This window comes from Penicillium argentinense (assembly GCF_028826775.1).
Source record: "Penicillium argentinense strain IBT 30761 chromosome Unknown utg000001l_segment0_segment0, whole genome shotgun sequence".
Taxonomy (NCBI): Eukaryota; Fungi; Ascomycota; class Eurotiomycetes; order Eurotiales; family Aspergillaceae; genus Penicillium; species Penicillium argentinense.
In genome coordinates, this window is record NW_026622660.1 from 2224963 (window position 1) to 2251386 (window position 26424).

Below are 26424 nucleotides of genomic sequence, written 5' to 3' on the forward strand. Positions count from 1 at the left end.
ACTACTTGGTCCTAGAGAAAAACGGCCTGTAGTTGACGACCGAAGCAGCTCACGTTCGTGGCCAATGTATCTCCGACGGTAAGGTTTTTGTCAAGATTTTTTCTGAGCAAAGAGAGGGACAAAAGTTCGTGTCCAGAGGAAGTGTATCCGGATCAGGGAAACTTTGCACCGTATATTGATAGCTAGGAGGGCATTTGAAGATAACGAGTCGGATTAAATGTTGGCGCTATCAGGACTATGAGCCGTTATAATGTAATGTAGGAAGCGTACCTTTCCAAGTAGACGATGCTCCATTGTATATTTTGTTCCTCAAGTTGATAGAGCCGGTCATTCTCTGGCCTCCGACCGACGGACTAATTACAACAACAGCATGTTCCAATTGAGATATATGCATCGTCGGGCTTGCCACACACGTATTCGTATACGGTTAAGAGCAGGCCCGCCTGAATCAACCGGATAGATCCAGTGACACGAAACTGCAGTCACATGAATAGCGTCTTAAACTCCGGATACAGGGCTTGCGGCGACATGATTTGTCTCGCGGGATCCTCAGATGGATAAAGTGCGACCAGAGACATGGTAAGCATTAAAGTGAAAGATTGGCGGGAATAACAGAGGAAGCGTCCATTAACCCTTGGAGATGATCGTAAGAGATGATTGCAAGCGATCCGTGGTCCCCTCGAAAGTTACGATGGCAGATTGTCGAGAACGAGTGCTCGGTTAGTCGAAAGATATTAGATGCCTGTAGATGGATAAATGAGTCTAAATTGCTTGATGGAGTGGAATGCGTGGAGCCGAGAAGAGCTAGATTCAAAGGATGGATGGAAGACCATGGAGATAGCAGTCCAGTTGTCCAGAAATGATCTCCAGATATAGGAGTGGCATCACTAAATGGTGACTCGTCGTATGTACAGAAAATTCCACGCTTGGTGAAGTATCCGCAGTGAGGTAGAGTGTTGAGAACAAAGGTCAGGAAGTACGAAAGGAGAATGGAAAGAAATAGTGTCGACCGCCGCTAGCAATTTGAACAAAAATCAGCCCCGGTCCCAGCTTCCTGTGGGTCCGGCGGCCGCCACTAGAAAGAAATCAGTTTAGCTGGATGCGAGAGTGGAACAAGGACGGGACGAATCAATCAAAGCCTGTCGGTGGGATGCCCATGGACATCGAGATGCGATTTGGGGACTTGAGCGACTGCTGCCAGTAAAGACGATCGTGCTGGAGTAGAGAAACATTTAAATTCTTGGAAATTCTCATGAAATTTCGAAAAACGAAATTGACCACCGATATTCTGAGAATAGCGTCAACTGCGAGAAAGACATCATATCTGTAGACCTTTTCAAGGTCCAATTCGAAAACGGCGATCCGACAAACCCCCGGAAATTTCATACACTAAACAAGATATGGCTGGTGGGACAGATGCGCCTGCTCGCCCTGGTCGGCTCCCTCGAATTATTCGTCATGTCACCTGCTGAAGCCAGTCTCGCTGAATACATGCATATGGGCACCAAAGTCACATCTCTCACCCTAGCACTTTTGTTCTCGTTCGTATACCTCGTCTAGAGTGAGCGGCATTGTCAGTGTTCTCAGTATGCTGATAGAATTCCAGGCTGGACCTTTGGCCCCATGGTGTGGGGTCCGATCAGTGAACTGTACGGTCGTCGGATGGGAATGCTGCCAGCGATGTTTATCCTTGGAATTCTGAGTATTGGAACACTCGTTAGCCAGAATCCAGCCGGCATCTTCCTCACCCACTTTTTAGGTGGTATCTTCGCGACCGCTCCCATTAGCAACGTCCTAGCAGGACTAGGAGATCTCTTTGATGCTACCACTCGTGGTAATGCAATGACGGTTGTCTCAACGTGTATCTCTGGAGGCCCGACGATCGGTCCTATCATTGGAGCTGCTCTCACGACGCATCACCATTTGGGATGGTGGGGTAGGTTGTGAACGTTGATGAGGTGAATCACAATAGGCCGCTAAACTGCAAACATCCAGGGACAGAGTATCTCGAAGCTATCCTGGCCCTCGTTTTGTACGCTCTGTGTAGTTGGTGCCTGCCTGAGACGTACCCGCCTGTTCTGCTGAACCGAAAGGCCCAAAACTGCGCAAGCACACTGGGAATCAGCGCTATTGGCATCCCCATGAAAAGGAGCACATGAACATGTCAACTCCTTTGAGCAAACATCTTGCCAGGCCGTTGAGGCAAGCCATCTCGAACGCGTCGTTGATGAACCCCGTTTTTAGCACTCGCTGATCCCACTTGAATCGTGACAAGAATGCTATTTACAGAGCCCATGGTGACGTGCATAGCCCTCTATGCCTCTTTCACCTCCAGCCTTGTTTATCTCGCTCTCGAGGTCTTCCCCATAGACTTCAGAGAGCATCGTGAATGGAGTCTCGTTGTGTCGACTCTGCCGTTCCTGTCAATTTTGATTAAAGTGCAATTCTCCGTGATTGTCGACTTTGCCAACCAGCCGCACTACAAGCGAGCCTTCGCAGCCAATGGTAACGTGGCTGTCACCGAGGCGCATCTACCGCCTAACATTCTCGAGGCAATCTTGCTTTCAGCTGATCTGTTCTGGTTGGGTTGGATGGCCGACCCAAAGTACACTTGGCTGTTTCCTTTCGTCGCAGGAGGTAGGATGACGTGAGATGAGATATTTATAATCTCGCATTTGGCGTCTACTGACGTCGAGAACACCGTATTTGTCGGAGTTAGCTTCAGTGTTTCTTTCCAGCAGTGTCTGAACTTTCTGGTAGACAGCTATGGGCATCACGCAGTGAGCGCATTGTCTCCGAATAGGATTATTCGATCGGTCCCTGCCTGTACAATGCCTATCGCCGCCCAACCGATGTTTCTGAACTTGGGAGTTGTTCCTGCGGCCCGTTTGCTCGGTGGCATCTCTTGCTTGGCACTGCCGGTGCCTCTGCTGTTTATGAGATACGGGAGGGCATTGAGGTAGAAATCCAGGTTTGCTACGGGTAGGTAGCAAACAGCGAGCCAATGAGCAGCCTCCTGATTCTTGCTCGTGGGAATCAACGGACGGCACGATTAGGAATATCCGCGGCGCTGTGTGAAATAATGATGCATGTTGACACCCTTGGCATGCGGCTGTGCCCATTAGTCAGGGCTTTGTCACAATGCTGCATAGTTGATGCGAGAAGGGACTTTTGAGGGACGTGCGGCCGGAAATATTCTGAAGTATCTGGTAGAATGCAGGTGCCTAAATGCAATCAGATCCTTCTCGTTCTAATTTTCGATCATGAAGTCCTGGAAGTTGGGGTAAACATCAAAAAAGGTAGTAGCATAGCCACGCCAAGACCTCGCCATCCCCACACGCGGGAGCCGTGCCACAAAGAGTAATTGCATTCACCATTCACATCCCACGAAGGGCACGTTACATGCTATTTACGACGTTGTTGATCGACGACACGAAGGGTCATGTAGGCTCTTTGAAGATTCCGCTTGGCCGCGTGGCCCGCTCAGGAGATCGTCGCTATTGCAATTCCTAGTGTGCTCGGCAGTCGTGGAGGCGCAGCACGGAATCCCGCTGCCAGGATTGTTCGTGCGGATTACCATTCCGTTATACTTGATTTGGCAAATCGTCGCCTTCCAACTCCAGAAGGAAGTCGGCTGGGCCAATATCGGTCGCTGGTCAATCATTGGGTGACAGAATGTTATCGCGGAGAAGAGCCACTACCTTGGTCCAAATACAAGTAGCACCCCGATATCAAACCGCAGACGCACGCCAAGGGCGCGGTCGACATCCCAACAGGATATGGTTTTATGTGGGAGTCAGTGTAACAGCCGTCGTATAAAAGACTCGGCCCCATCTCGAAGAATTGAAGCAAACCTCTCACCCACGCTTGACACGATGATGAGGCTTCTGTGTTGGTTTTTCTGGGCCTTTCAGGCGGCCGCCCAATTTGAAAGCATTAGTCCTGCAGGAACCGAACTTACCTTTACGATTCATGTCCCTCAGGACACGGCCGATTCAGGGAAGGGCCCGATCTTCTTCCAACTGAACACCACGAGCCCCGTACAATGGTTCGCGCTTGGACAAGGCACTCAAATGCGCGGTGCCAACATGTTCGTCGTGTACACCTCTGCTAGCGGAAACAACAATGTGACTGTCTCCCCACGCCTCGGCCAGGGCCATGTCATGCCGGAACATAATGCGGACGCGGATGTTTCCGTGTTGGAGGGCAGTGGCTTCTTCAACGATGAGATCATCTCCGCGAGCATTCGATGCGACAGCTGTATTAGCTGGGACGGCGGCAGCCTGGATGTGACCAGTGCATCCAGTCCTTGGATCTGGGCTGTCAAGTATGGAACTCCATTGGGTAGTGATAGCGTGTCCGCCGGGATCAGCTATCATGACACACAGGGGACCGCAACTGTGAATTTGGAGAAGGCTACGGGGCAGTTATCTGCCAGTTCGGACTCGAATGCGAATCCATTCCTCCAACTGTCCAGCGCGACAGTGTCCTCCGCGGAGAGTGGTGCCCCGTTCGACACTGTCGCGCTGAACCGGAAGAAGCTTGCTCATGCAATTCTGATGACTTTGGTGTTTGTCGTGTTCTTCCCCTTTGGCGCCCTGGCACTTTACGTATTCCCTTCGACCATTGTCACCCACGCCACGCTGCAGCTCTTCAACCTTGTGATCGCCATCGCCGGACTAGGCATCGGGGTTTCCATGGCGAAGCAGATCCAGCTCAGCAACCACCATCACCCGATCATTGGATTGGTTGTGGTGATTGGCCTCGTTGTTCTTCAACCAGCCATGGGTCTGTTGCAGCACCGGCATTACCGCAAGAGCGTTGGCGATGGCAGCTCTGGTAAAGGGCCGTTTGCCTATCTCCACCGGTGGTTTGGACGCATGATGATCGTGCTAGGCATTATCAATATGGGACTCGGATTTCGGCTGACGGGATTTCAGGATCCCTATGCACCTCGCGGGGCAGTGATCGCGTGTAGTGTCGTGGCCGGAGTGGTGGCCATCGTGTATATAGCGATTCTGGTCCTCGCGGCAGTACGAAGTCGGCGGAGTCTGTGAGGTCGCGGCAGAGAATAATGAGACATTCAATTTGTTTTGATGCATTGTACCGATAAAAACCACTTCCGCGACCAGCAGCCCAATTAGCAGCCCCAGTGGCTCTCGACGTGCACCAACCTGCGGCTGCCCCGAGCGCCTCCCGGTGGCTGGAATGACGTCGGCGTTCCTCTCCTTTCTTCCCCACCGCGTCAACCCTTCCCTTCCTTCCAGGAACCTCCAGGAACCTCCAGGAACCTAACCGCGTCTTGGGAACGCTACTGAATGGCTCGATAATGCCATTGCACACAATCGCCTTGGGTGCGGCTTTGACGCCCACGGCGATTCAGACATTCATTGCTCATGTGGGTCGCGCAATTTGGCGAACTGTACCTTTGGATCTTGCGAATTGACTCTTGGCTCGCAGTACCTGCATCGGAAGTCGCACCACAACAAACCGTCCGTCCATATTACCTACGACGAGGGGATTCAAATCACCCGCCAATTCCTCTACTATGCGTCCAAGCACCCCGTCGAAGATATCCAGGCCTTCACCAGCCAGTGGGTCCCGAGTCCTCACTGGGTAAGAACCGAGACCGTCGCGATCCCCGATGAATACCTGTCGACGGCTGCCCAGGCAGTCATGAAGCAGCTGGGACCAAAGGGAATTGTCCGCGTGGGCGGTGAACAATGGTGGCAATGGCGAGGACCGTCGGAGGAGCTCAAGGGAGAATGGGTCGAGATGCGCAGCCATCACAACGAGACCAAGAAGGCCAATGCAAAAAGCAATCGCATCATGCTGTATATCCACGGAGGCGCGTACTTCTTCGGCAGCGTGGACACGCATCGGTATATGATGCAGCGCCATGCGCGCAAGCTGAAGGGTCGCGTATTTGCCCCCGAATATCGCCTCTCTCCCCAGTTCCCCTTCCCGTGCGCGATTCAGGATTGTCTCGCGTCCTATCTGTGGCTCCTGAGATCATACGACCCCACGGAAATCATCATTGCTGGTGACTCGGCGGGTGGTGGAATGGCGCTGTCGCTGATGGTCATTATGCGTGATCAGGGGATCCCTTTACCCGCAGGGGCGATTCTCATTTCACCATGGGTGGATCTCACGCACTCCATGCCGAGCATCGTCGAGGACAACCCCGGCGATTATATTCCCCCCAATGGCTTCCGCCACAAACCGTCTACCGCGTGGCCCCCGCCCAATACCGACGAAATCCTCAAGATCAAGAAACTCTCCCACAAGCCAACCATCACCGCGAAGGAGGTCAACGAGACAATCCCTGTGGCCAATAGCAATGCCGAGGAGACGGCTGTCCAGGGATACACCTTACACGCCAAGAAGGAAGTCACCCCGGGCCATGCCTATCCGGGCATGCAGCAAAGCTCGGACTCGAACACTGTGCACGCCGAGCCAGACAATATCCACGTCGTGTTAGAGGGCAAGACAGTCGAGCTCAAAGATCAAATTCAGATGTACACGACGAACCAGTTAATTTCGCATCCCCTGGTGTCACCAATTCTTCAACCGTCACTCGGCGGGCTCCCTCCGCTGCAGATCCTCAGCGGCGGTGGTGAAATGCTTCGCGATGAGCAGTTCTACGTGGCTCATAAGGCCGCCAATCCCAAATTGTACCCTCCCAGTGACGTGTATCTTGATGAGTTCGATCCTGACCGGAAAACTCTCAACAAGTACGAGCCCACATATGTGCATTTCCAACTGTGGGACAACCTGTGTCATGTGGCCCCAACGTTCAGCTTTTCTCGGCCAGCCAAGTACATGTTCCGGGCAATCTCTCAGTTCGGCTCTTGGGCACTAGCTCGTGCTCAGAAGCACGGAGTTGATATTGTGGATGATAACGTGGTTTCGTCAGTATCGTCAAGCGGCACAGAGAGCAGCTCGAGTCCCGGCCGTAGCAAAGGTCAGAAGATACCACGCACAGAAACGGGGATGTCGTTCGTGGGTAAAGCGGGTGATCCTCTTCCGGCATTCCACCAGCACATGCTCCGCGAAAGAGTCGATAAGCGTGGACGCACCTTTCCACTCGACCCGCCATCATCATATCCGGTACTCGACATTCCACATGAGAAAATCGGTGCGGTCAATCCAGAACTCATCAAGAAGTGGCTAGACGCGAAACATGAGTGGGACACGAAGTTCGCGAAAGAAAAGCTGCGGGTTCAAGGTCGTCGCATCAAGGAGATGGCACATGGCTTCCAAGACTTCAACGGCGAGTGTCCACCTCCAAGCTCCTTGGCTGCTCGTCGGGCGGCACCCGGTGTACTCCCGAACCGCCACGCCAAGAAGAACTATGGATTGATGCTCTGGAGTGGGTGGGGCAGCAAGCACGATGAACGTACCCTCAAAAAGGAACAGCAGGCAGAGCAATCTGGTCGTCGCTCGACCCGCACAAGTGTTGATGCGGGTCAAGCCGGCACATACTCAAGCGAGCCTGCTATAGCTCAGCAGAGTGGGACCGATAAAGACTCCCAAGCCGCTGCTTCCAGTGCAGGGGTGGCCTCTTGGGATTCGGTTGGCGAACACAAACAATCAACCGGAAATTTGGCTTCACGCGCTTCAGGTTACCCTGAATCTGCCCCCACTCGACCAATCTCGCAGAAGAGTGGCGGCCCCTTGCTCATTCTCCCTGAAGTCGACAATCGCAAGCTTAAGGATGAAAATGCAAGCACGAGAGCCCTTTTTCACGCTGCCATGACCTCGAATTCCTCTCTCCCTCAGCTCAATGGTCGGCCGTCCTCCGTGGCTGGGCGCAGCGAGTTCTTGTCTGACGATGCCAGTACTATCGGAGGCGAAAGAGATGCTGGAACCTCTGGTGTTACAACGGATGCAGTGAGCACCCGAGCAGTATTGAGTGCCAAGGGTGTTGTCGGCTTGGTTGGCGGAGGTGACAGTGGACGTCTTTCGACCGAGACTTCTTCCGTACGTGCTGCCCTTTCGGACGGAGAAGCTCGAGAGTCTACCTCTCGTCGACCAGAGATGCCAGACCGGGAAGTCTTCAAGACTGCCGATGAGAAGCTGTAGACATCGCCTACTGCTTGCTTGATTTTCTTTATCTAACCGCTATATTTCTCATTTAATCCGATGGGCATCTTGCCTTGGGAATATTTTGCTTGAAGATGCTCGCACACGATCTCGTCGATGTACTCCGAATCTCTCGCTTCTTTTCTTATCTCTTTTGATCCAGAGGGGCTCACTGTGTGTTGTCCCTGCCATTGTTCAATTCTCTTTGTGTTTGATATACCCAAATCTCTTTTTCAGGCTTCAAAGTGCAAGATACTGCTGAGGACCATCATTTCGGAAATTCGGGCGTGATACCGTATGGTGTCGGCCATCTAGATATAGTGTATCAATGATATTGAATCCCGTTGTTCTTTGGTGGGGTGGTATGATTATCGAAAAGATGACTGTCTAATAAGCTATCGTACAGGCTTTAGAGTGGCAATGAAGCCACACAGGCTAACAGGAATGGAAAGATCGTAGCAGTGTACAAGATCACATGGTAATGGCATCGGACCAATGCAGCTATGAAAAATCATATCGTAAGAACAGCGAGGACAGAGCTTAATGCCAGTCCAGGCCAATCTTACGGGCGACTTGCTCAGCGACACTCAGGAATGCCTGACGGCGGGCACTCCGATCCGCAGTCTCCTCAGCCACCACCGTGGGCATTCCACGGTCCGCATCTTCGCAAACCCGAGCATCAAGTGGGATATCGCCAAGGAAGTCAACACCAAGCCTCTTGCATTCAGCCATGACACCTCGGTCTTCCCCATGGGAGTGGTCCCCATCCCCGTGAGAGAAAATGCGAGTCTCGTGTCCACAATTGGGACAGGCGAAATAGGCCATGTTGCGAACCATGCCTAACACGGGAACATCCATGCGCTGGAACATGCCGAAGCCGCGGACAGCATCGCGAAGTGCGATGTCCTGTGGTGTTGTGACGATCACGGAGCCGTCGATGATGACTTCTTGATTAATGGTTAATTGGACATCCCCTGTGCCCGGAGGAAGATCTAGGACGAGAACGTCCAGCGGTCCCCATGAGACGGAGTGTAGTAATTGGTGCATGGCTTTGGTTACCATGAGGCCACGCCAGGAGATTGGTGTCGTGTCCATTGGTACTTCTCCTGTTGCGGAGTCGGTTTGGGTTTGCGGAAGGAGGTAGCCCATTGACATGGACTTGAGGCCATAGTTTGTGAGGGGGGAGGAGGCAGTTGTCTGTATAATACCGTCAACTTAAAAGTTATTCAATGTTGAGACTGCAAGAGGTTTAAAAAGGCGAAACTTACTTTCATCGAGACGAGGCTCGCCTGAAAGATTCAGAAGGGTCGGGATGGATGGACCGAAGATGTCCGTGTCGAGAATGCCTGTTCGGATTCCCTTTCGTGCGAAAGAGAGGGCAAGATTAACTGGCGTAGTGGTAAGAATCATTGTTAATCGAAGCTCAAAGGCCACGCATATGGCCAACATTGACAAGCGCGCCCTGAGGTGAAGAGCACATGAGACGCACCGGCAACTGTTGATTTGCCCACGCCACCCTTTGCCGACGAGACCGCGATCACTTTCTTAACATCGCGAATCTTGCGTTTTTGTGGAAGGCCTCGGCGACTCTTGAGAGTAGGAGGGGTTCCAGAGCGTGGAAGGCCCTGGGCGACGTCAGTATAAGCTTAAAGTATATCGTCCAAAAGATTCGAGAAGATGCCTACAAGAGGGTTGTCATGTCGGAGCGCTTTGAAAGTTGAGAACATGCGTCGGCATATTGGCGCCTGGGTCCTCACCGGGAGCCACATTTCGATATATAATGCGCCTCGGGCAGTTCGTCGCAAAAAGCTTTCCTTTAGCCCAAGGTTTAAGTTGAATTGAGGATGTCGAAATGGTCAACAGAGCCGTCAGAATGCCCACCGCTCAACTGACCGCCCGGGCAGCGGGGCCACTAGTCCCAAGGCGGACAGTTGTTCCGTTATCCGGAAAAACAAAAAAAAGTCGCGGGCAACCAACTCCGCAGGTCTGTCTCTTCTCCAGCTCATCGCGCACCATGGCACCTGCCGCGTCTCGTCCAGGACGGTCTCTGGCTGACCAGCTGGCGGATCTAGAGGATCCGACCCCTAAGGGTATGGCGAAACCGACCCCGTCAATCTTTTCGCATCATTGGGGACTTCCCGAAAGCTGACTGGGTACCCAGACTTCGATCCTGAAGATATAGAACGCGACGATGCTTCTAGCGACGAGGAGGGCGGAAAGCCTTCTGAGTCCAATGCTGGAAGGGAGCATTATCAGGCAGTAGGGTTAGCATGCAATGATCAACCCATGGAAGTCTATTCATGTATGCTAATTTTCAGCAGCAAAGGAAAATTGCGCAAGCAAGATCCCGTTTCTCTTGGCAAGCAGTATGCAGGCTCTCGCGTGAGTCGAGATGACCTGGATGCTGACAGCGATGACGACCCCTTCGCGACCCGAAGCGATAATGAGGATGACGACGAGGAAGTCTCCGATGACCTAGAAGAGGACGAGGACGAGAATGCTGGCCTGTCAGACGCCGAGGAATCAGAATCAGAATTGGAAGGGTCAGTCTCTGGAGAAGACGATGAGTTGTCCGAAGGGGAGGAAGACAGCGAAGATGAGAGCAATTCCGACGACGACGACGACGACGACGAAACCCCCGCTCCACGCAGCAAAAAGATCCAGAAAGAAGAGAAATCTGCTCGCAGCAGCAAAGGAGCTTCTTCTGATGACCGAGAAGAACTACGGAGGCTCATGGCAACAGACCAGAAGACTATTGCGGCTACTATCTCGGAAGCTGCCAAAGCTGATGCCGCCAAGGGAAAGGCTGTCAAGCAGCAACGTGCTACTTTCGACGCACTCTTGAACACACGCATCAAGCTACAAAAGGGACTGGGTGCCATCAACGAAATTTCGGGACTGGCACACAACGAAGAAAATGCGGTAGAGCAGTCCAGCGACGAAGATGCCGAGGCGATCAAGTCTGCCGAGTCCGCAGCTCTCGCTCTTTGGTCGACTCTCGAGGAGCTCCGCACCGCACTTGCCGAAGCCCAATCCAAGGATCAGACGAAGAAGCGCAAGCGGTCTCCTGTTACATCTTCCACTTCTTCTGCCTCGCTTTGGGATCGCATGACAGATCTGGAGAGCGAGTCTCTGTCTCACCGTCGTTCTGTGCTCGACAAGTGGTCATCCAAGGTCCGAGGTAATTCATCTTCCGCAGCCAACTCTCGGGGAAAGCTTCTGGGCTCTGCTTCAGGCCAGCAAAGCATCACTGCCGTTCTGGATGCCCACGTTGCAACGGAAATTGGTGATCGGGCGACCAAACGTGCCCGACAGGATTCATCCGATGGCGTCGCCGCTGCCGGGCCTATTTACGATGACACCATCTTCTACCAATCTCTTCTCCGCGAGCTTGTCGAGCAGCGGATGTCTTCCTCCGAAGCTATGTCTGGTGGCGGTCTCGACTCCCTGCACCAGTTGCCCTCCCGCCTTCCGATTCACCCCGTCACCGGTATGCGCAACGACAAAGTGAAGCGAGATGTTGATACTCGCGCTTCGAAGGGTCGCAAGATGAAGTTCAATGTGCATGAGAAATTGCAGAACTTCATGGCTCCCGAAGACCGTGGGTCGTGGACCGTTCGGGCTCGTGATGAGTTTTTCGCTTCGCTATTGGGTAGAACTGCCAGTGGCCTACTGGGCGAAGGCGATGGCAGTGCTAGTGAGAATGAAAGTGATGATGATCGCGAGGAGGGAGGTTTGAGGCTATTCCGGAACTAAACATCGTTCTGAGGTACCCCGGTGTCCATTTGTATCATAGATTCCGATCACCGGCGTTACGACTAAATAAAAAATATATGGATTCTCGATTGTGCAATTGAATCAATTTCAATACATTCAACCAAGCATTAAAGATTTTCTATTGCGTGGCTGCAAATGACTGACGAAATACTTTTCGGATTCCCATCATATCAGTCATCGCGCTCATCATCACGAAGCCCTTGTCGGCATACGCCCTTGCCTATTCACCAGTGTCGCAGTCGAATACCACTCGACTTTCCTGCCGCCTTCGCCGGAATGGGATTGCCGATATTGATCCCAAGACCAAAAGGACCGATGAACAGGACATCTAACCTCAGAACGATGTTTGGTTCCGAAATAGCCTCAAACCTCCATCCTCGCGAAAAAGAAAAACCTAAAAATGACGAAATCGTCCGGGCGGTTCTTTAGAAAACTAACAACTATATAGGATGTCCGCAGTTGCTCCTTCATACTAGGAAATCCGATGCCTAATTTCGCGAGTACCCTCCTTGTGAGGACCGAAACCTCGCCTTCTCAGATAAGTACTTGTCTCAATGATGACAGAACCGACCAAGTGGTCCGAGTATATCCGTATTGGCACTTGGCGTTATCTCTCATTCTATCAGCGATTAGCCTCGGCTGAAGTACGGAGAGATCACTCAACATCCGCTCCATGAATGTAATAATACACGTAATCCCTGAGCCCAGGACAGCTCCATACGAGATGTCACTGTACCAAAAATGAAAAATCTTGCAATCGACATCTAGGTTATCCTGAATTATCTTAAAATACCTTGTAGGTACTCAAAGTGGACCCATATGGGGGGTGATTTCTCATCCATTGTAGTGATAACCAACAGCATCCGAGGATTAGGAAAGTGGTGTCATCAACGAACCTTGCCATAGCTTTGTACTATATTAGTATGCTTCCATACATGCGAACGTAATTCTTTTCCTACTCTTCATCTCATCACCTCAGTCATGTCTACTCAGAAGGCCGTTATCGTTACCCAACCTAAGACCACGGGCTTGGTCAGTGATCGTGCCATTCCCAAGCTCCGCGATGATTACGTCCTCGTGAAGACCGTCAGCGTGGGTTTAAACCCTAGTGACTGGAAGCACGTCGACTTCCTCTCTCCGCCCGGTGTACTGTTAGGAGGCGATTACTCTGGCGTTGTCGAGGCCGTTGGAAAAGACGTCAAACTACCCTGGAAGAAGGGTGACCGTATCTGCGGTTTCGCCCACGGTGGTAATGCAGTCCAGCCCGAGGATGGCTCTTTCGCCGAATACATTGTTGTCAAGGGTGATGTGCAGCTTCGAATCCCTGAACATCTTAGCTTTCAGGAAGCCGCCACACTCGGAGCAGGCATCCAGACTATCGGCCAGGCTCTATACCAGACTTTGAGGCTGGCTCTACCGAGTCAACCTATCAAAGATGCGACTCCTATTCTTATCTATGGCGGTTCTACCGCTACGGGTACCCTAGCGATCCAATTCGCCAAGCTCTCCGGTTACCAGGTGCTCACTACCTGTTCGCCGCACAACTTTGACCTTGTCCGTGCCCTTGGTGCAGATGCTGTTTTCGATTACCAACACCCCGACTCCGCCGCTCAAATTCGCAAGCAGACCAACAACAACCTAAAACTAGTCTTGGACTGTATCTCTCTTCCTCCTAGTGTTGATTTCTGCGACAAAGCACTTTCAACCGAGGGTGGCGAGTACCTCGCACTTCTGACCGTGAAAATCGATCGCGCCAACGTCAACAGTCGCTTCATCCTAGCCTACACTGTACTTGGCGAGGCCTTTAATTTCGGTGACATGCCCGTTCCCGCTAAGCCGGAGGATTTCGAGCATTCCAAGGAGTTTACTCAGGTGGCCCAGGCTCTTTTGGATCATAGCAAGATCAAAGTTCATCCTCCTAAGGTTGGAAAGGATGGTCTACGTGGTGTCTTGGAAGGAATGGAGCTTCTCAAGGCCAACAAAGTCAGTGGTGCGAAATTAGTTTATAACATTGAGGAGACTCCTTAGTCACAAAGATCGACACATCTTGCACGAATAGTCAAATATGAATCAGTCTCAACTCAGGGAATCAAACATGATGCTTGAATTCTACAGGTTTAAAAAATGTAAGTTGTATGAACATGGTGTGAGGATTGCATTTCCTCGACTACATAACTAAACCCTAAATAAATTGATCTCTTCAAATCAGATAGGTCATGTTTGACTTGTCTCAATTGCTGAGCTTTGGCAATATAATACTTTCCTTATACGCATGTAAATGTAGTTGGTTGAATCTAGAGAAGAACGTTCTGCGCCAACATTGCCTATCAGCACAGTGCTGTCTTGATCGTTGGTCAATAGCTTGCCAGCGTCGGCAACAGCTCCAAGTTGGCGCCCACGGCAACTAGTCAACCCTTCCATAGTTGAACGGGACCTACTCCTGGATCCGCTACAAGGCAAGTCTAGTCTCGTATTTGTGGAGACTTTGGCAAGCACAGAGATTGGCGGTGCGGCGGAAGGCGAGATCTAAAAATCCAAGCCACAACCCTCCTTTGATTGTGAAGTGGTCACAGGTACGTTGACTGGTAAATCCCGTCCTCATTTTTGAGTTCCTTGTCTTCCAAGGAGGTCAAATCATGAGTATCCATTCTGCACAATTTCTTCCGGCGGTTCTGCTACCCAGATTTGCCCCCTCAGGTGGCTTTCGCAAGAGTCATTACTAAGCATGAGTTTATTGGTTGCGTCACCAAACGGAATGATGAGTGATCATGCCGAGCCAAAGCTTAACCTTGCGTCCACGGGGCAAGTTACGTTTGTTCGTCCTTCTCCCAGGGTAGGATTATCCTTCTTCCCACTAATCTTGAAACGGTCTACTGAAATCCAATTACTTGATTGAGATCAGGCAGCGCTGGTCGGATTCTAATACAGTCAGTCTCTTCTCCTGGCTGACAGACTATCGCTTGACTTCTCTTTGAGCTTATCCTTGACCATATTCGTCACATCATGGGCCAACAAGCACCAATACGGCTAGCTAGCGACCTGCCTCTCTTCAATTGGGAGGAATTCCGTCAAAGCACATCGTTACCCGAATCCAGCCGCCCATTATTACAGGAGTCGGCGACCTCTGATATCAACTCATTACTCTCAGCCTGCTCCTATCCGCTACCCGAATCATATAACTCACAAAATGCTCAACGTAGTACGCCATCACCCAATCCTGGCGACTTCGCCCTTGAGCCCGCATCTTACTTGAACCGGACGAACACAAACCAAACACCAGTCTCTGAACCGACGACACCAAGACCACAGAAACGCCAGCGGCATGGGCCCAAGAAAGCCGCACCAGCGAAGAACCGTGGAGCCCCCCAAGAAGTTGGTGATGGTAAGGAAAATCCTGGAGAGGTTCGTATGGTATCAGTCGACCTCCACTAATGTTTTGAGTGTTCTAACCGGACCACTCTGGTGACAGCGTCGTCGCATGCAAACTCGTATGGCACAACGTGCATATCGTTCACGACAGCAAGCCACAGTCGACGGCCTCAAGAGCCGCATCTCCCTTTTGGAGACTTCAATGGAGAAAATGAGCTCCACTATGCTGTCATTTAGTGAGCAGCTGGTTCAAAGTGGAGTGCTTAGGTCACACTCTGCTCTGACAGCGAATTTACGTGACACGATGAGGATCTTCCTTTCTACGGCATCAGGAGCAAGCCTCGACGACGACGAGATAAGGGTCCCGGTTGACTCTAATAAGACAATCGACTCACCACCAGCCTCACAAAAGCTCACAATTAAGCGCCCGTCACCCACCATCCCCCTCCACCTGCCCTTGGATGGCACTGAATTATATCACCCTAACGGTGCTGTCCTGCCATATAACGTAACCCACAAGCGAACCGCCCACACAAGCGAACCGCCCACCCCATCAATTTTGATCTGAGTACTATAACCTCTCTTTTATAACCATCCACCATGCCACCAAATCGATCTAGTTCTGCCCGATTTTCGCAGGATAGGCAGGGCAGAATCTCATTAGCCCTGCATGCCATTCAAAATGGTCAAATTACCTCTATTCGCAAAGCAGCACGCCAATTCGACGTCCCCTGGTCCACTCTACGCGATCGCGTCAACGGTCAACAAAGTCGCTCAGAAACACGCGCCAACAACCATAAATTGACAGAAGACGAGGAGAGATCACTTCTACAATGGGTGCTCTCTATGGATTCACGTGGATCAGCTCCTCGGCCTGCTATGGTGGCAGAAATGGCCAATCTTCTATTAGCCGAACGCTGTACGCAGACTGTTGGCGTCAACTGGGTCTACAACTTTGTTAATCGCCATGATGATCTTAAATCTCGGTTCTCTCGAAAGTACAACTACCAACGAGCAAAATGCGAGGATCCAAAGGTCATACGAGAGTGGTTCGACTTGGTTCAACGCACGATTAATGAGAACGGCATCCAACCTGACGATATATATAACTTTGATGAGACTGGCTTCGCAATGGGTCTTATTGCTACTGCAAAAGTCGTCACCCGTGCTGAATACTACGGTCGGAGATCTCTTAAACAACCTGGAAATCGTGAATGGGTCACATCTATCGAGTGTATTGGTGCGTCGGGCTTCAAATTACCACCTTGTCTTATCTTCAAATCCAAGACACATCACCAGGCTTGGTACGAAGATAAAGGGGTAGGACCGGACTGGAGGATCGAAATCAGTGATAATGGATGGACAACTGATGCTATTGGCCTTCGCTGGCTGAAAGATCTCTTTATTCCGAGTACGGCGAGCCGTACAAAGGGTAAATATCGTCTTCTAGTCCTTGATGGTCATGGTAGCCATTTGACACCTCAATTCGACCGACTTTGCGCTGAACATGATATTATACCAATTTGCATGCCAGCGCATTCATCTCATTTGCTACAACCACTAGATGTCGGGTGTTTTGCGAACCTAAAGCGCGCATATGGTGGCTTGGTTGAGCGAAAAGCTCGATGCAATATCAACCATATTGACAAGCTTGATTTCCTTGCCGCCTACCCGCACGCTCGCGAGATCTCATATCACTCGGATATAATTCAGAGCGCATTCGAATCTGCTGGTTTAATACCCTTTGATCCCGATCGGGTTATATCGAAGCTTAATATTCAGCTTCGAACACCAACCCCCCCAGGAAGCCGACCAGGAAGCCGATCAAGTGAGTGGAGCCCTACAACACCACTCAACACAAAACAATTATATCGGCAAGAATCTTCAGTCAAAGCTCTACTCAAATATCGATCCGTGAGCCCTCCAACGCCTACAAAGCATGTGGTAGAGCAGACTCTTAAAGGCTTCCATGTCACGCTTCAAAGGCTAGCGATGTTGGAGAAAGAAATCCGGGATTTGCGCGCTGCCAATGAGGTTCGGAAACAAAAACGCAAGAGGTCTAATAAACGCATCGACCGTACTGAAGGCATGTCAATTCAGGAGGGAAGAGACGTAATATTCAGTTCGAACCAAGCCGTTGAATCTCTGGATCCTGTTCATCCAGAACTAGCTCCGGTCGCAAATGAGACTAATACACCACGACAACGGGCGCCACCAAGATGCAGTGGTTGTGGAGGGATAGGGCATAAGATAAATAGATGTCCGAAGCAGTGATATCAATAATTTAATGGCGTTGTGGTTATTTTATATGCAAATCAAAATTATAGGTTGAGATGGGTGGGCGGTTCGCTTATGTGGGCGGTTCGCTTGTGGGTTACGTTACCGTCACTTCATCAGGAATGTCGTTTCTAGAGGTGTCCGAATTCATTGAGAGGCTGCTCCTAGCAGCTCTCTACAACGGACATCTCGCCCTATGCAATCCGTCTTTCGGCTTGGATCAACTCCAAAGGCCCTTTGGGCTCATTTTTAGTATGATGAACCGCGAACGCCTGGCATCTTACTTCAAAGCGGAATTATATGCTCAAGTAAGCCAAAAGCCGCTGGAGGGATGGGAGGAAGTCCCCTTGTTTAGGTTGGGGGGCGCGGGAACCCATTATCCCGACGGAAGCACGGGTGAATTTGTCCCTCGTTACCAGAGATGGGGCACCGTAGAGGACCCCTTGTCACTCGTCACGTCAGATTTACGAAAGCAGCTAGAAGGGGATTGGTTTGACTTGCAAGATCTGAAGGGATATCTTCAAGATAAGAATGTGCTCCTGGTTGCGTCAGCTGGTGAGCCAACAAGATGCTCGAAAGTGCAGACCAATATCAATGTATCACGTTTCATATCAGGTAAGTCCGCCCCTGGTCTGTAATAATTACAGTATTTTGACCTTGGTAGCGTTGGTCAGCAAAGGAGTTTGCCTGGGTCGGACACCTGGGTTCCAACGCAATAATGTGGAGGAGGCCCTGCACTTTTCGACTATTGTGTGAATTTAGTTAATCTATGTGTGTGAGCATTAATGACTTGCCGATATACACCCGCCGTGTCTATCTATATGCACTACCGTAATCGTTCTGGTTGTTGTACAAATACTCTCAGGTGTGGAAAAAAAAAGCAATAAGGCTGTATATTACGTATTGACTGTATATCTCACTGGATCGTACTGTATATAGAAAACCGCCACATAGCGAAAAGTGAAGTTGAAGTATCTGGTGGAAAGTGTTGGATCCTAAATTAAATGCGATAGCCTCCGATTTTGTGTTTCAGCGACTGTTTTCATTGCACGTCGATCATACAAGTGCATTGCTGGCTTGTAGTAAGGTTTGACTTGGTGGGCGCCTCGAACAGTCGCCATAATCCGGGGACATCAGTGATCGCTGATCACTGTTGCAGAATGCTTCCTTAACTCTTTCTCAAACCCTGGCCCGCCAAGATATGAGCCTAAGCCAATGGATCCTCGAGAATTATGGTAAATGCAGTGTGGCTGTAATATTTGACTTGTGACCCGTGGGGGCTCCGAAAACTACGGTTCTAACCTTGTTAGGTTAGCTGGCGGCCAAGGCGGGCTATAAGGCGGGCAAGAACAATGGAACCGGGAATGTCTTGTCATCGACCCGACGGTTGACCCAGTCATCTAAGTGGGTCAGCCTTTACTATTGGATGACCACCGCTTGATTGAGGTTTTGATGAGCGCATGATTGCTAATCTACGGAAGAACTGTACGCATTCGGTTGCCAGGCGTTGGTAGACGCTCAGACGCTCTATCCTTCCTTCAGATTCCTGTTGGATTGGGACTGCGTGCAAGTTATATATATCTCGCTTGCATTCTAAGTACCAGTTTTTGCTTAAAAAAATTGTGCTCCAAATCATTCATCACAAACATGGGCCAGAAGACAGTTCTCATTACAGGTTGCAGTGAAGGTGGAATAGGTGACGCTCTTGCAAAAACCTTTCACAAGAAGGGATTTCGAGTTTTCGCCAGCGCTCGGAACACCGCCAAAGTCCAACATCTCAGGGACATGGGTCTCGACATTGTACGACTAGATGTCACTGAGGAAGAGTCAATCAAGCAAGCAGTGTTAACCGTGAAAGCCGCGACGGGCGGATATTTGGATTTTCTGGTCAACAACTCGGGCGCAGGTAGTCTCACAGCTTCAAAGTAGTGTACTTGTGGCAAACCACTGACCCTTCAATAGGTTATAGCATGCCTTTATTGGATTCGGATGTTTCAGTCGCCAAGAAGATGTTTGATGTTAACGTCTTTGCTGTCGTTACCGTCACTCAAGCGTTTGCGCCACTTTTGATTGCCTCCAAAGGAACGATTATCAACATTGGGTCAGTGCTTGGCAAAATGCCACTCCCATGGCAAGGATATTACAATGCAAGCAAAGCTGCAGTTGCTATCATGACAGACCAGATGCGTATCGAATTCTCTCCATGGGGAGTTCGCGCAATCCTCGTCACTACTGGTGCAATTAAGACCAAGTTCTTCGACAACCTTCCAATTACACCACGTCTACCCGAGAACTCTCTCTATTATCCCGCAAAGGATGTGATTGAGCCAGCATTGGCTGGAACCGAGGTGGAGAAAAATGCAATGGATGTCAATTCCTATGCCGAGGTCGTGGTCAACAACGCAATCCGATCAAGCCCCAAGAAGCATCTTTGGTCAGGGGGGGGGCTTTGATGACGTGGCTGGCTTCAACATTTGGCTGGTCGACTGTATGGGTAGGCAGTTTCCGGTCAATTCATGAGACACCAGTCCCATTCAATTTTGCTAACTTTACACACCCAGGATACGTTGCTCCCTCCTGTCTCTCACATGCCGGATATTACGAACAAGATCCGTGATGCGGAGAAGGCCGAACAGGATCGCCAGAAGACAAAATAATCGCTCCCGCTCCATCCTGCTTTTTTGAAGCAGCAATTTGTTTCGTGCCTTCTTTTGTGGTCCTTTCTTGTGACTCACGTTCATTTCTGGCGCTTCACTCGAAGTGTACATTCACACGTATTCAGGCGACACAGGTGTTCTCCTTCTTTGACGCTTCTCCTCCATCTGATTGCTCAAGCATTCGTTTGTCTCAAACCTTCTAAATACTCCAGCGAGACAAAAAGAGCTCAAATTCCTTTGTCCCTAGTTTTAATTCAACTCTTGAAACACAATTCACTATTTGATAATTTTTAAGGTCGCGATTGTTAACAGCAGTGAAGTAGATATTTCTATGCGCCGAATCTGAAACACAGCTCGAAGCAGCTTAGTTCCAACATACACCTCAATATCGGGAGGTTCTCGAGCCCCATTCGAGATGCTGATAATGTCTCACTGTGCTGAAGTGAAACCCAAACTATGCTGTGATCGAGAACAAGATCATATTGTTATCGATCATGCATAGTCGCGCGAGGGCGGTGTTGGGGTAGTCAACCAACCTGAGGTGTCCGTCCTTCTCTTTTCCCTAGAAGCGATGGAAATAGAACACTTGTAACAGTAAAAATAAACGGACTTGAATGCTGATTGTGGTGCTCTTACTCTCTTACTCAAAGTAATCGCTCCCGGCGTTAGGGTCTGTAGTCCGAAATTCGAGGGTGAAATTCGGAAGTTAAGCTGCGACCAATATCTACCAGATAAATAGAGAGCCAAGGATATATTGTCTCTATATGTTACCGGGCTCTATTAGTTGGACTTCGGGCTAAGCAGCTTGCTGCCAAATTTTAATCAACAGTCTCTGTAACCTCACCTCAGATATTGCGGATTGCGGGATATTTAAGAGAAAATTGCAAAGCAGTAATATTCTAGAAGAGCTCAGATTGTTCAGTTTCATTACGACCAAGAAAATGATATATATTAGATGCTGAAGTAATCTAGCTGCAAATACTTGCACCAACCGCTTCCTCCGAGAATCTTGAGGGTGGGCTAGTACCGTCCTATACGATGTATGCATTCAATCCTCGACATGTAGACACCCGCTACCGAGTCACGAACAGATGTAATACAATAATGTATCCGATGCAATACTAACAGACTCAGTTGTTCAAGAACAGTTCAAGCTCCTTCGCGTAAAGCTCTGGCACCTGGAAGAGATGCCCGTGCCCTGCGTCTGGGTAAAGATGCAGCTGCGCATTGGGGATCTTCTGCTGCAACACGAAACTGTTGGCAGTGGGTGACATAATGTCCGTATGGCCGTTGGTGACAAGAACCGGGGCTTTGATGTCTGCCAAACGATCAAAGTTGCGAGTATCAGTGGTGAATTTGAAAATTGCAGCGAGCTGCGACTGAGCCCCGGTTCCAGTAAGATATGCCTTCCGGGTTTCACCTTCAACGTGTCGCTCGTGGATTCGCTTCCACCATGCATGGCCGAGGGCGAGGCTGGTCTCAGAGGGATAAAAAAAAAGGTACATCATGTCATCCTCCGTTGGCGGCTGGTCGTTGTTTGCTCCAGCACTTTCCAGTACCTCCCGCGGAGGCAAAGCCACACCTTCGCCGATTCCAGGTTGAGTGCCGGCCAGGATCAGTTTGTTGACAAGTTGAGGGTACGTATATCCAATATGCTGTACAATGCCACCACCCATGGAGAAGCCAATGAAATCGGCCTTTGAAATTTCAAGCGCAGCGAGTAGGTTGACAACCACTTCGGCCATCTCGGAAATGGAATCCGGCACAGTTCCTTCGCTGTGTCCGATACCAGCACTGTCGTAGACAATAACTTCGCGACTTTTAGCGATGCTGTTGAACAGAAGGGGATCGAGCGTATCCATGCTACCACGAAGATGGTTGACATAGACCAAAGGCAATGGACTGCGTGCTCCGAAGCGCCGATAAGCGATTCTCAGCCCGTTGACGGAGACAAAAGAAGTCGGAACGGTTTGAAGGGTCGTCATTGCAAAGGTTTATTCAAAGAGCAGTTGCGAGTGAATCAGTTGCCTTGAGGAAAAATACCGACGGAAGGTATCTCATGAGACAAGGGTGTACCTTTTATAGGGCAGGTGTCAACCTGCCGACTGCCCGAGATTCTACTGGAATTTTCGCAACGTGATCATTGTCCTTCCTTGGTTGTCACAGAACGGTTGTCAGGTCGGATCAGTTTGAGTTCTGCATAGTCACCAAGGACGGCTCGCACACGAAGCAATTCCCACTTCTCAACGTCGGAACGAGATCAGCAATCCCTTCCCCAGGTTCGGAATCGGGTAGATGAGTGAGTGATTGACAGATAGTAGCACGGTCGGGCAGTCGACTCATCATTCCCGGCCTAGGGTGACGGCCCGAGGCTCCACTCATACCGGCAGGTCCGTGGAGACTCCTCAACCAGGCCGTGAACCTACTCGCCTCCTGGACCTCCCCTTTCAAGTTGGCGAGTCAACGCGGTACCCATATTTCGGTAATGTGGTGGTTTTTAAGCGTCATAAAATACAATAATTACATTCGCCACTGTCTCAGGCACGTTGCTGAAAGGGGACTACTGTAGGCTCTTTTTGATCTTGTTGCTGTTCGCTTTCGGAATCCAAACCGTGGACTAATCGCCTGGTGATCATTCCCTGATCCCGTCGGCCTGATGTTCATCCGAACTGTCGGACAGCGTTTCGAGGAGCTTTACTATTAGGTGCTCTGTTCGCTCGCTGCATTGACGTTACTGTTCGCCAACATTTTTCATATAATCCAGTCTTGCACACAGTGCCCCCACCTATTCAGTACTTCCTGTCTTCCTTGTCCTACCCGATAGACTATACCTATCCTCCCAGATGAAAGCGGTCATCACACATCGATTCTTGCCTAGGCGTGTACTGAGTTTCGCTCTCGGTAGCCCGCTTGGGACGGGCGCGCAAGTCAAGGATGTCTCGATTCCAAGCATCACCGATAATGAGGTCTTGGTGAAGGTGCGTGCCGTCGCGCTGAATCCGATCGACTTCAAAGACATCGATTTCATTTCCCCACGCAATTCCGCCATTGGCTGCGACTATGCGGGCGAGGTGGCTCGGGTCGGCAAGAACTCGGGACAGCGCTGGAAGGTCGGAGACGAAATCGCTGGCTTTGTTCACGGTGGCTTATATCCTGACGTTGGTTCATTCGCAGAGTACCTGAAAGTCGATGGAGACTTGGCCTGGAAGGTCCCTGACGAAATGACCCTAGGTGAAGCCACCACTTACGGAGTTCCCGCAGCTACCGCGATGCTGAGTCTTTCGTATCTTGATATTCCCTGGGCGGATATTGAGAACGGGCGCAGCGCTCATAGTGACCAACCGACCATTCTCATCTACTCAGGAGGCTCGAACGTTGGTCTTTTCGCTATTCAATTAGCTAAGAGAGCAGGATACAAAGTTGTGGCAACGGCCTCGCCACGTTCCTTCGACCTCGCAAAGCGTTATGGTGCCGATGCAGTATATGACTACCGGACCTCTGCATCTATTGGCGAAATCAAGAAGGCCTATCCAAATATCACAAAAGCTTTGGATTGCTTTTCTGAAGGCAGTTCGGCCGCCTTCTGTGCTGATGTGTTACGAGAGGGCAAGGTGGTCACGCTACTTGACCAAGGAAAGCCGAAGAAGGCAAACGTGACCTATACCTTCCTTATGGTTTACACTGTGTTCGGTCGGAAGTTCCAGCTTATGGCGCCTCTTGGCCCTGTGTTCCCGGTGATTCCGACAGACCGCGAGGTTCTTACCAATTTCTATGGTAATTTGTCCACTTTGAGCCTTGATGTTGTGAGACCTCCACCTATCACAACGATCAAGGGCGGATTCAAGGAGATTTTTGAAGGTCTCGAGACACTTCGCAAGGGAGAAGGTCGAGGCACAAAGCTTGTAGTCGAGTTTCAGTGATCGCAGTTGTCACGGCTATTCGTCGCTGACAACTTGTACTTCTCACTCCTGTCTTTTACCCGTTTTGTAATTTCCGAGCTGGGATTCCTAGGACATCATTATTCTAATTACTCGGCGCAATTGATTGTCGTTTAAATACATTTATATAAAAGAAAGCTGGCTAAGCGAAATACTGACCCGGCACCGAAAGGAGAAAAATTAAAACATAAGCTCGCTAGGTGAGAGTCGCTGTCCAAGTATTCACTCTCCCATTTTCTTTTGCCGCCTCCTGGTGCAACATTTGCACGCCTATCCTAAACCTTGTGCCTACAGCTTCTTTAATAACCACGACCATTTGATAATGTTTTTTTTTTTCCCCTCGCTCTAGCAAAATCTGCCATTTGAGCACAGTTACAGTAATACTACCTCACTTATCTACCCGGACTCTCGCCTGCCTTTACTTCTCCTACGTCGTAAAGGCCTCACCCACATTAGACCAGAAAGCAAGGTTGAAAACAAGAATGGAAAGTGACGGAGAGAAAGTGTAAGGGGGGCCGAGAATCTCTTAAGCGAAGCAGTGCGCTCCCCTCTCTTTCACTAACACAAAGGGAGCGTAAAACCCTAAAAGATGTGCGAGCTATACTGACATTTCCTTGACGACCAGGAGTGGAGTTCGAAGATGATGAGTCAACAGATGATGACTCTATAATGGATTAGATGACTCCGAGGAAGAAGAATGGTGGAAGGACGATGAGAGCGAAGACCTGGATTGTGAACAGGACATTGAAGAGCACGAATATACCACCTCTGGCGACACGGCACGAACGGTGAGGATTTGGCTCTTTTGGACCGATGAGGGAATGGACAAGTCTAGTTAGATGAAAAATTTTGTCGCCGAATGTACTTGTGACGGCGTCGTTGTCGCCACCGCTCTGGCTCGGTATATTCATCGAGAGGCTATGCGCTCTGAATTCTAGGAAAATATGGAAGTGCCTAGCGAGGAAACATGCGATGTGGCCTTCTATGTCTTTGATTGATATAGAACAGTCAAGGCTAAGTATAAAGACCACCTAGTGCAAAGAGGAACTAGGGTATAAGGAAACGAGCTTGACCACGGCCCTCTTTTCCTGATTGAAAAACTTCACGTTATAGCACTGAATCTGCGTCGGAACGGTCTAGGCAAGAAAATAGTGTCCTTACTTTTAAACAAAGCCAGGCTGTTCTGTCTAGACGACAAGCCAGACGGGGAACATGCGGATCATTTCTACGGTTCCAATGAGGCCTTTGAGCTAGCATAGACTCTGTATGCTCTAGTCAGTCCCGGAATACTAACAGCTAATATCAAATCGCAATTAGCGGGTAAGTCTATAGAAGAACGCTTGACGACACGGTCTCGAACCCAATTCGGCGCTATTGACTTTTAGCGATCGTGCAGTTTTCGCCGAATCGGAGCATCTCGGTGTTTTGCATTTCGTTCGATAGCCAGCATCAGTCTCGAGCTCTTGCTGCTTCTTCTAATTTCGACCCGCGTAGAAGCGATGCTAAAGATCTTGAAAAAGAAGAACTCGAAGTCATCTATGAGAGGGATCGCTTTACTAATGTGAAGAAAATGAAAATAGAAAGACTTCGTGACGCGTTGCCGCTGCATCATACAGCCCTCACTCTGATGGACGAAGAGCTGAAACCCTTTTTCGCCGATCATGCCGACGACGAGATTAGCTAGGATCGAGTGACGAACTCTAAAGCCACACTTCTGTATTTAAACAGCTTGCGAGCTCAAGCCCCTAAGTACACAGTGGCTACTTAAGAATGTCCACCATGCCGACCGCTAGAAGACGGCCCGTGATATTGACAGGTACACCCCGCTCGAAGCATTACAGGAGACTTTAGAGACAATGCGAACGCGAAAGGGATACGGATTTTTCAGGGACTTGAACATATCAGACCACTTTGGTTTATTCTAGAACTAGCTATCCGGCCACTGTATACTGCCGGCTATGTCACATAACATGGATGGCACCCATGTAGTAGGGGAGGGGGTCTCCCCGCTACATTATGTAGCACCGGTTAATATCCTGGGGGAGACACGTATCATAAGCCAGCTATTGAGTTTTGCTCTAACTTGAAGATTTCTCCGGATTCCAATCAATTAAGCCCCAGAAAGATCTGGGGATTCTGCGGTAAGGATATGCGGGGAAACGGCCCGTTATGCGTATGCCCACCGGACCCCGAGTATAACATTGGAGTGTCGGAACGACTAATTTGACAGGTTGATGTATCCACAGCCCCGGTGCTCTTGGCTTCTACCGCATACCTCCAACGACGTGAATAGTTGAGTAGATTTTGTTGAGAAATGGTGA

At 50.1% G+C, this 26424-nt stretch overlaps 9 protein-coding genes across 9 annotated transcripts; 7 read left to right on the forward strand and 2 right to left on the reverse strand.

Annotated features, from left to right (window-relative positions):
- Positions 1-1623: 1623 nt before the first annotated feature.
- N7532_000779 (major facilitator superfamily domain-containing protein) lies at positions 1624-2651 on the forward strand (the record flags this gene model as incomplete). The annotated part of the gene is made up of 3 exons (XM_056613283.1): positions 1624-1936; positions 1996-2043; positions 2311-2651. The coding sequence occupies 3 exons, from the start codon at positions 1624-1626 to the stop codon at positions 2649-2651; spliced, it is 702 nt and encodes a 233-aa protein (XP_056480507.1).
- Positions 2652-3875: 1224 nt separating this feature from the next.
- On the forward strand, positions 3876-8085 carry N7532_000780 (uncharacterized protein; the record flags this gene model as incomplete). Its single annotated transcript, XM_056613284.1, has 2 exons — positions 3876-5033; positions 5461-8085. The coding sequence occupies 2 exons, from the start codon at positions 3876-3878 to the stop codon at positions 8083-8085; spliced, it is 3783 nt and encodes a 1260-aa protein (XP_056480508.1).
- Positions 8086-8625: 540 nt separating this feature from the next.
- Positions 8626-9812, reverse strand: N7532_000781 (Mrp/NBP35 family ATP-binding protein; the record flags this gene model as incomplete). Its single annotated transcript, XM_056613285.1, has 4 exons — positions 8626-9299; positions 9354-9473; positions 9575-9710; positions 9771-9812. 4 exons carry the CDS (start codon positions 9810-9812, stop codon positions 8626-8628), a joined length of 972 nt encoding a protein of 323 aa, XP_056480509.1.
- Positions 9813-10099: 287 nt separating this feature from the next.
- Positions 10100-11841, forward strand: N7532_000782 (AATF family protein; the record flags this gene model as incomplete). Its single annotated transcript, XM_056613286.1, has 3 exons — positions 10100-10175; positions 10247-10349; positions 10407-11841. The coding sequence occupies 3 exons, from the start codon at positions 10100-10102 to the stop codon at positions 11839-11841; spliced, it is 1614 nt and encodes a 537-aa protein (XP_056480510.1).
- Positions 11842-12843: 1002 nt separating this feature from the next.
- Positions 12844-13890, forward strand: N7532_000783 (zinc-binding alcohol dehydrogenase family protein; the record flags this gene model as incomplete). Its single annotated transcript, XM_056613287.1, has 1 exon — positions 12844-13890. One exon carries the CDS (start codon positions 12844-12846, stop codon positions 13888-13890), a length of 1047 nt encoding a protein of 348 aa, XP_056480511.1.
- A 948-nt stretch (positions 13891-14838) lies between these two features.
- Positions 14839-18264, forward strand: N7532_000784 (bZIP transcription factor; the record flags this gene model as incomplete). The annotated part of the gene is made up of 4 exons (XM_056613288.1): positions 14839-15264; positions 15332-15660; positions 17741-18123; positions 18173-18264. Coding segments are annotated over 4 exons (1230 nt in total), but the record flags the coding sequence as incomplete, so codon positions are not given.
- Positions 18265-19155: 891 nt separating this feature from the next.
- On the forward strand, positions 19156-20165 carry N7532_000785 (SDR family oxidoreductase; the record flags this gene model as incomplete). Its single annotated transcript, XM_056613289.1, has 4 exons — positions 19156-19414; positions 19471-19942; positions 20007-20016; positions 20070-20165. The coding sequence occupies 4 exons, from the start codon at positions 19156-19158 to the stop codon at positions 20163-20165; spliced, it is 837 nt and encodes a 278-aa protein (XP_056480513.1).
- Positions 20166-21295: 1130 nt separating this feature from the next.
- N7532_000786 (alpha/beta fold hydrolase) lies at positions 21296-22150 on the reverse strand (the record flags this gene model as incomplete). Its single annotated transcript, XM_056613290.1, has 1 exon — positions 21296-22150. The coding sequence occupies one exon, from the start codon at positions 22148-22150 to the stop codon at positions 21296-21298; it is 855 nt and encodes a 284-aa protein (XP_056480514.1).
- An 858-nt stretch (positions 22151-23008) lies between these two features.
- N7532_000787 (zinc-binding alcohol dehydrogenase family protein) lies at positions 23009-24085 on the forward strand (the record flags this gene model as incomplete). Its single annotated transcript, XM_056613291.1, has 1 exon — positions 23009-24085. The coding sequence occupies one exon, from the start codon at positions 23009-23011 to the stop codon at positions 24083-24085; it is 1077 nt and encodes a 358-aa protein (XP_056480515.1).
- Between the last annotated feature and the right edge of the window lie 2339 nt (positions 24086-26424).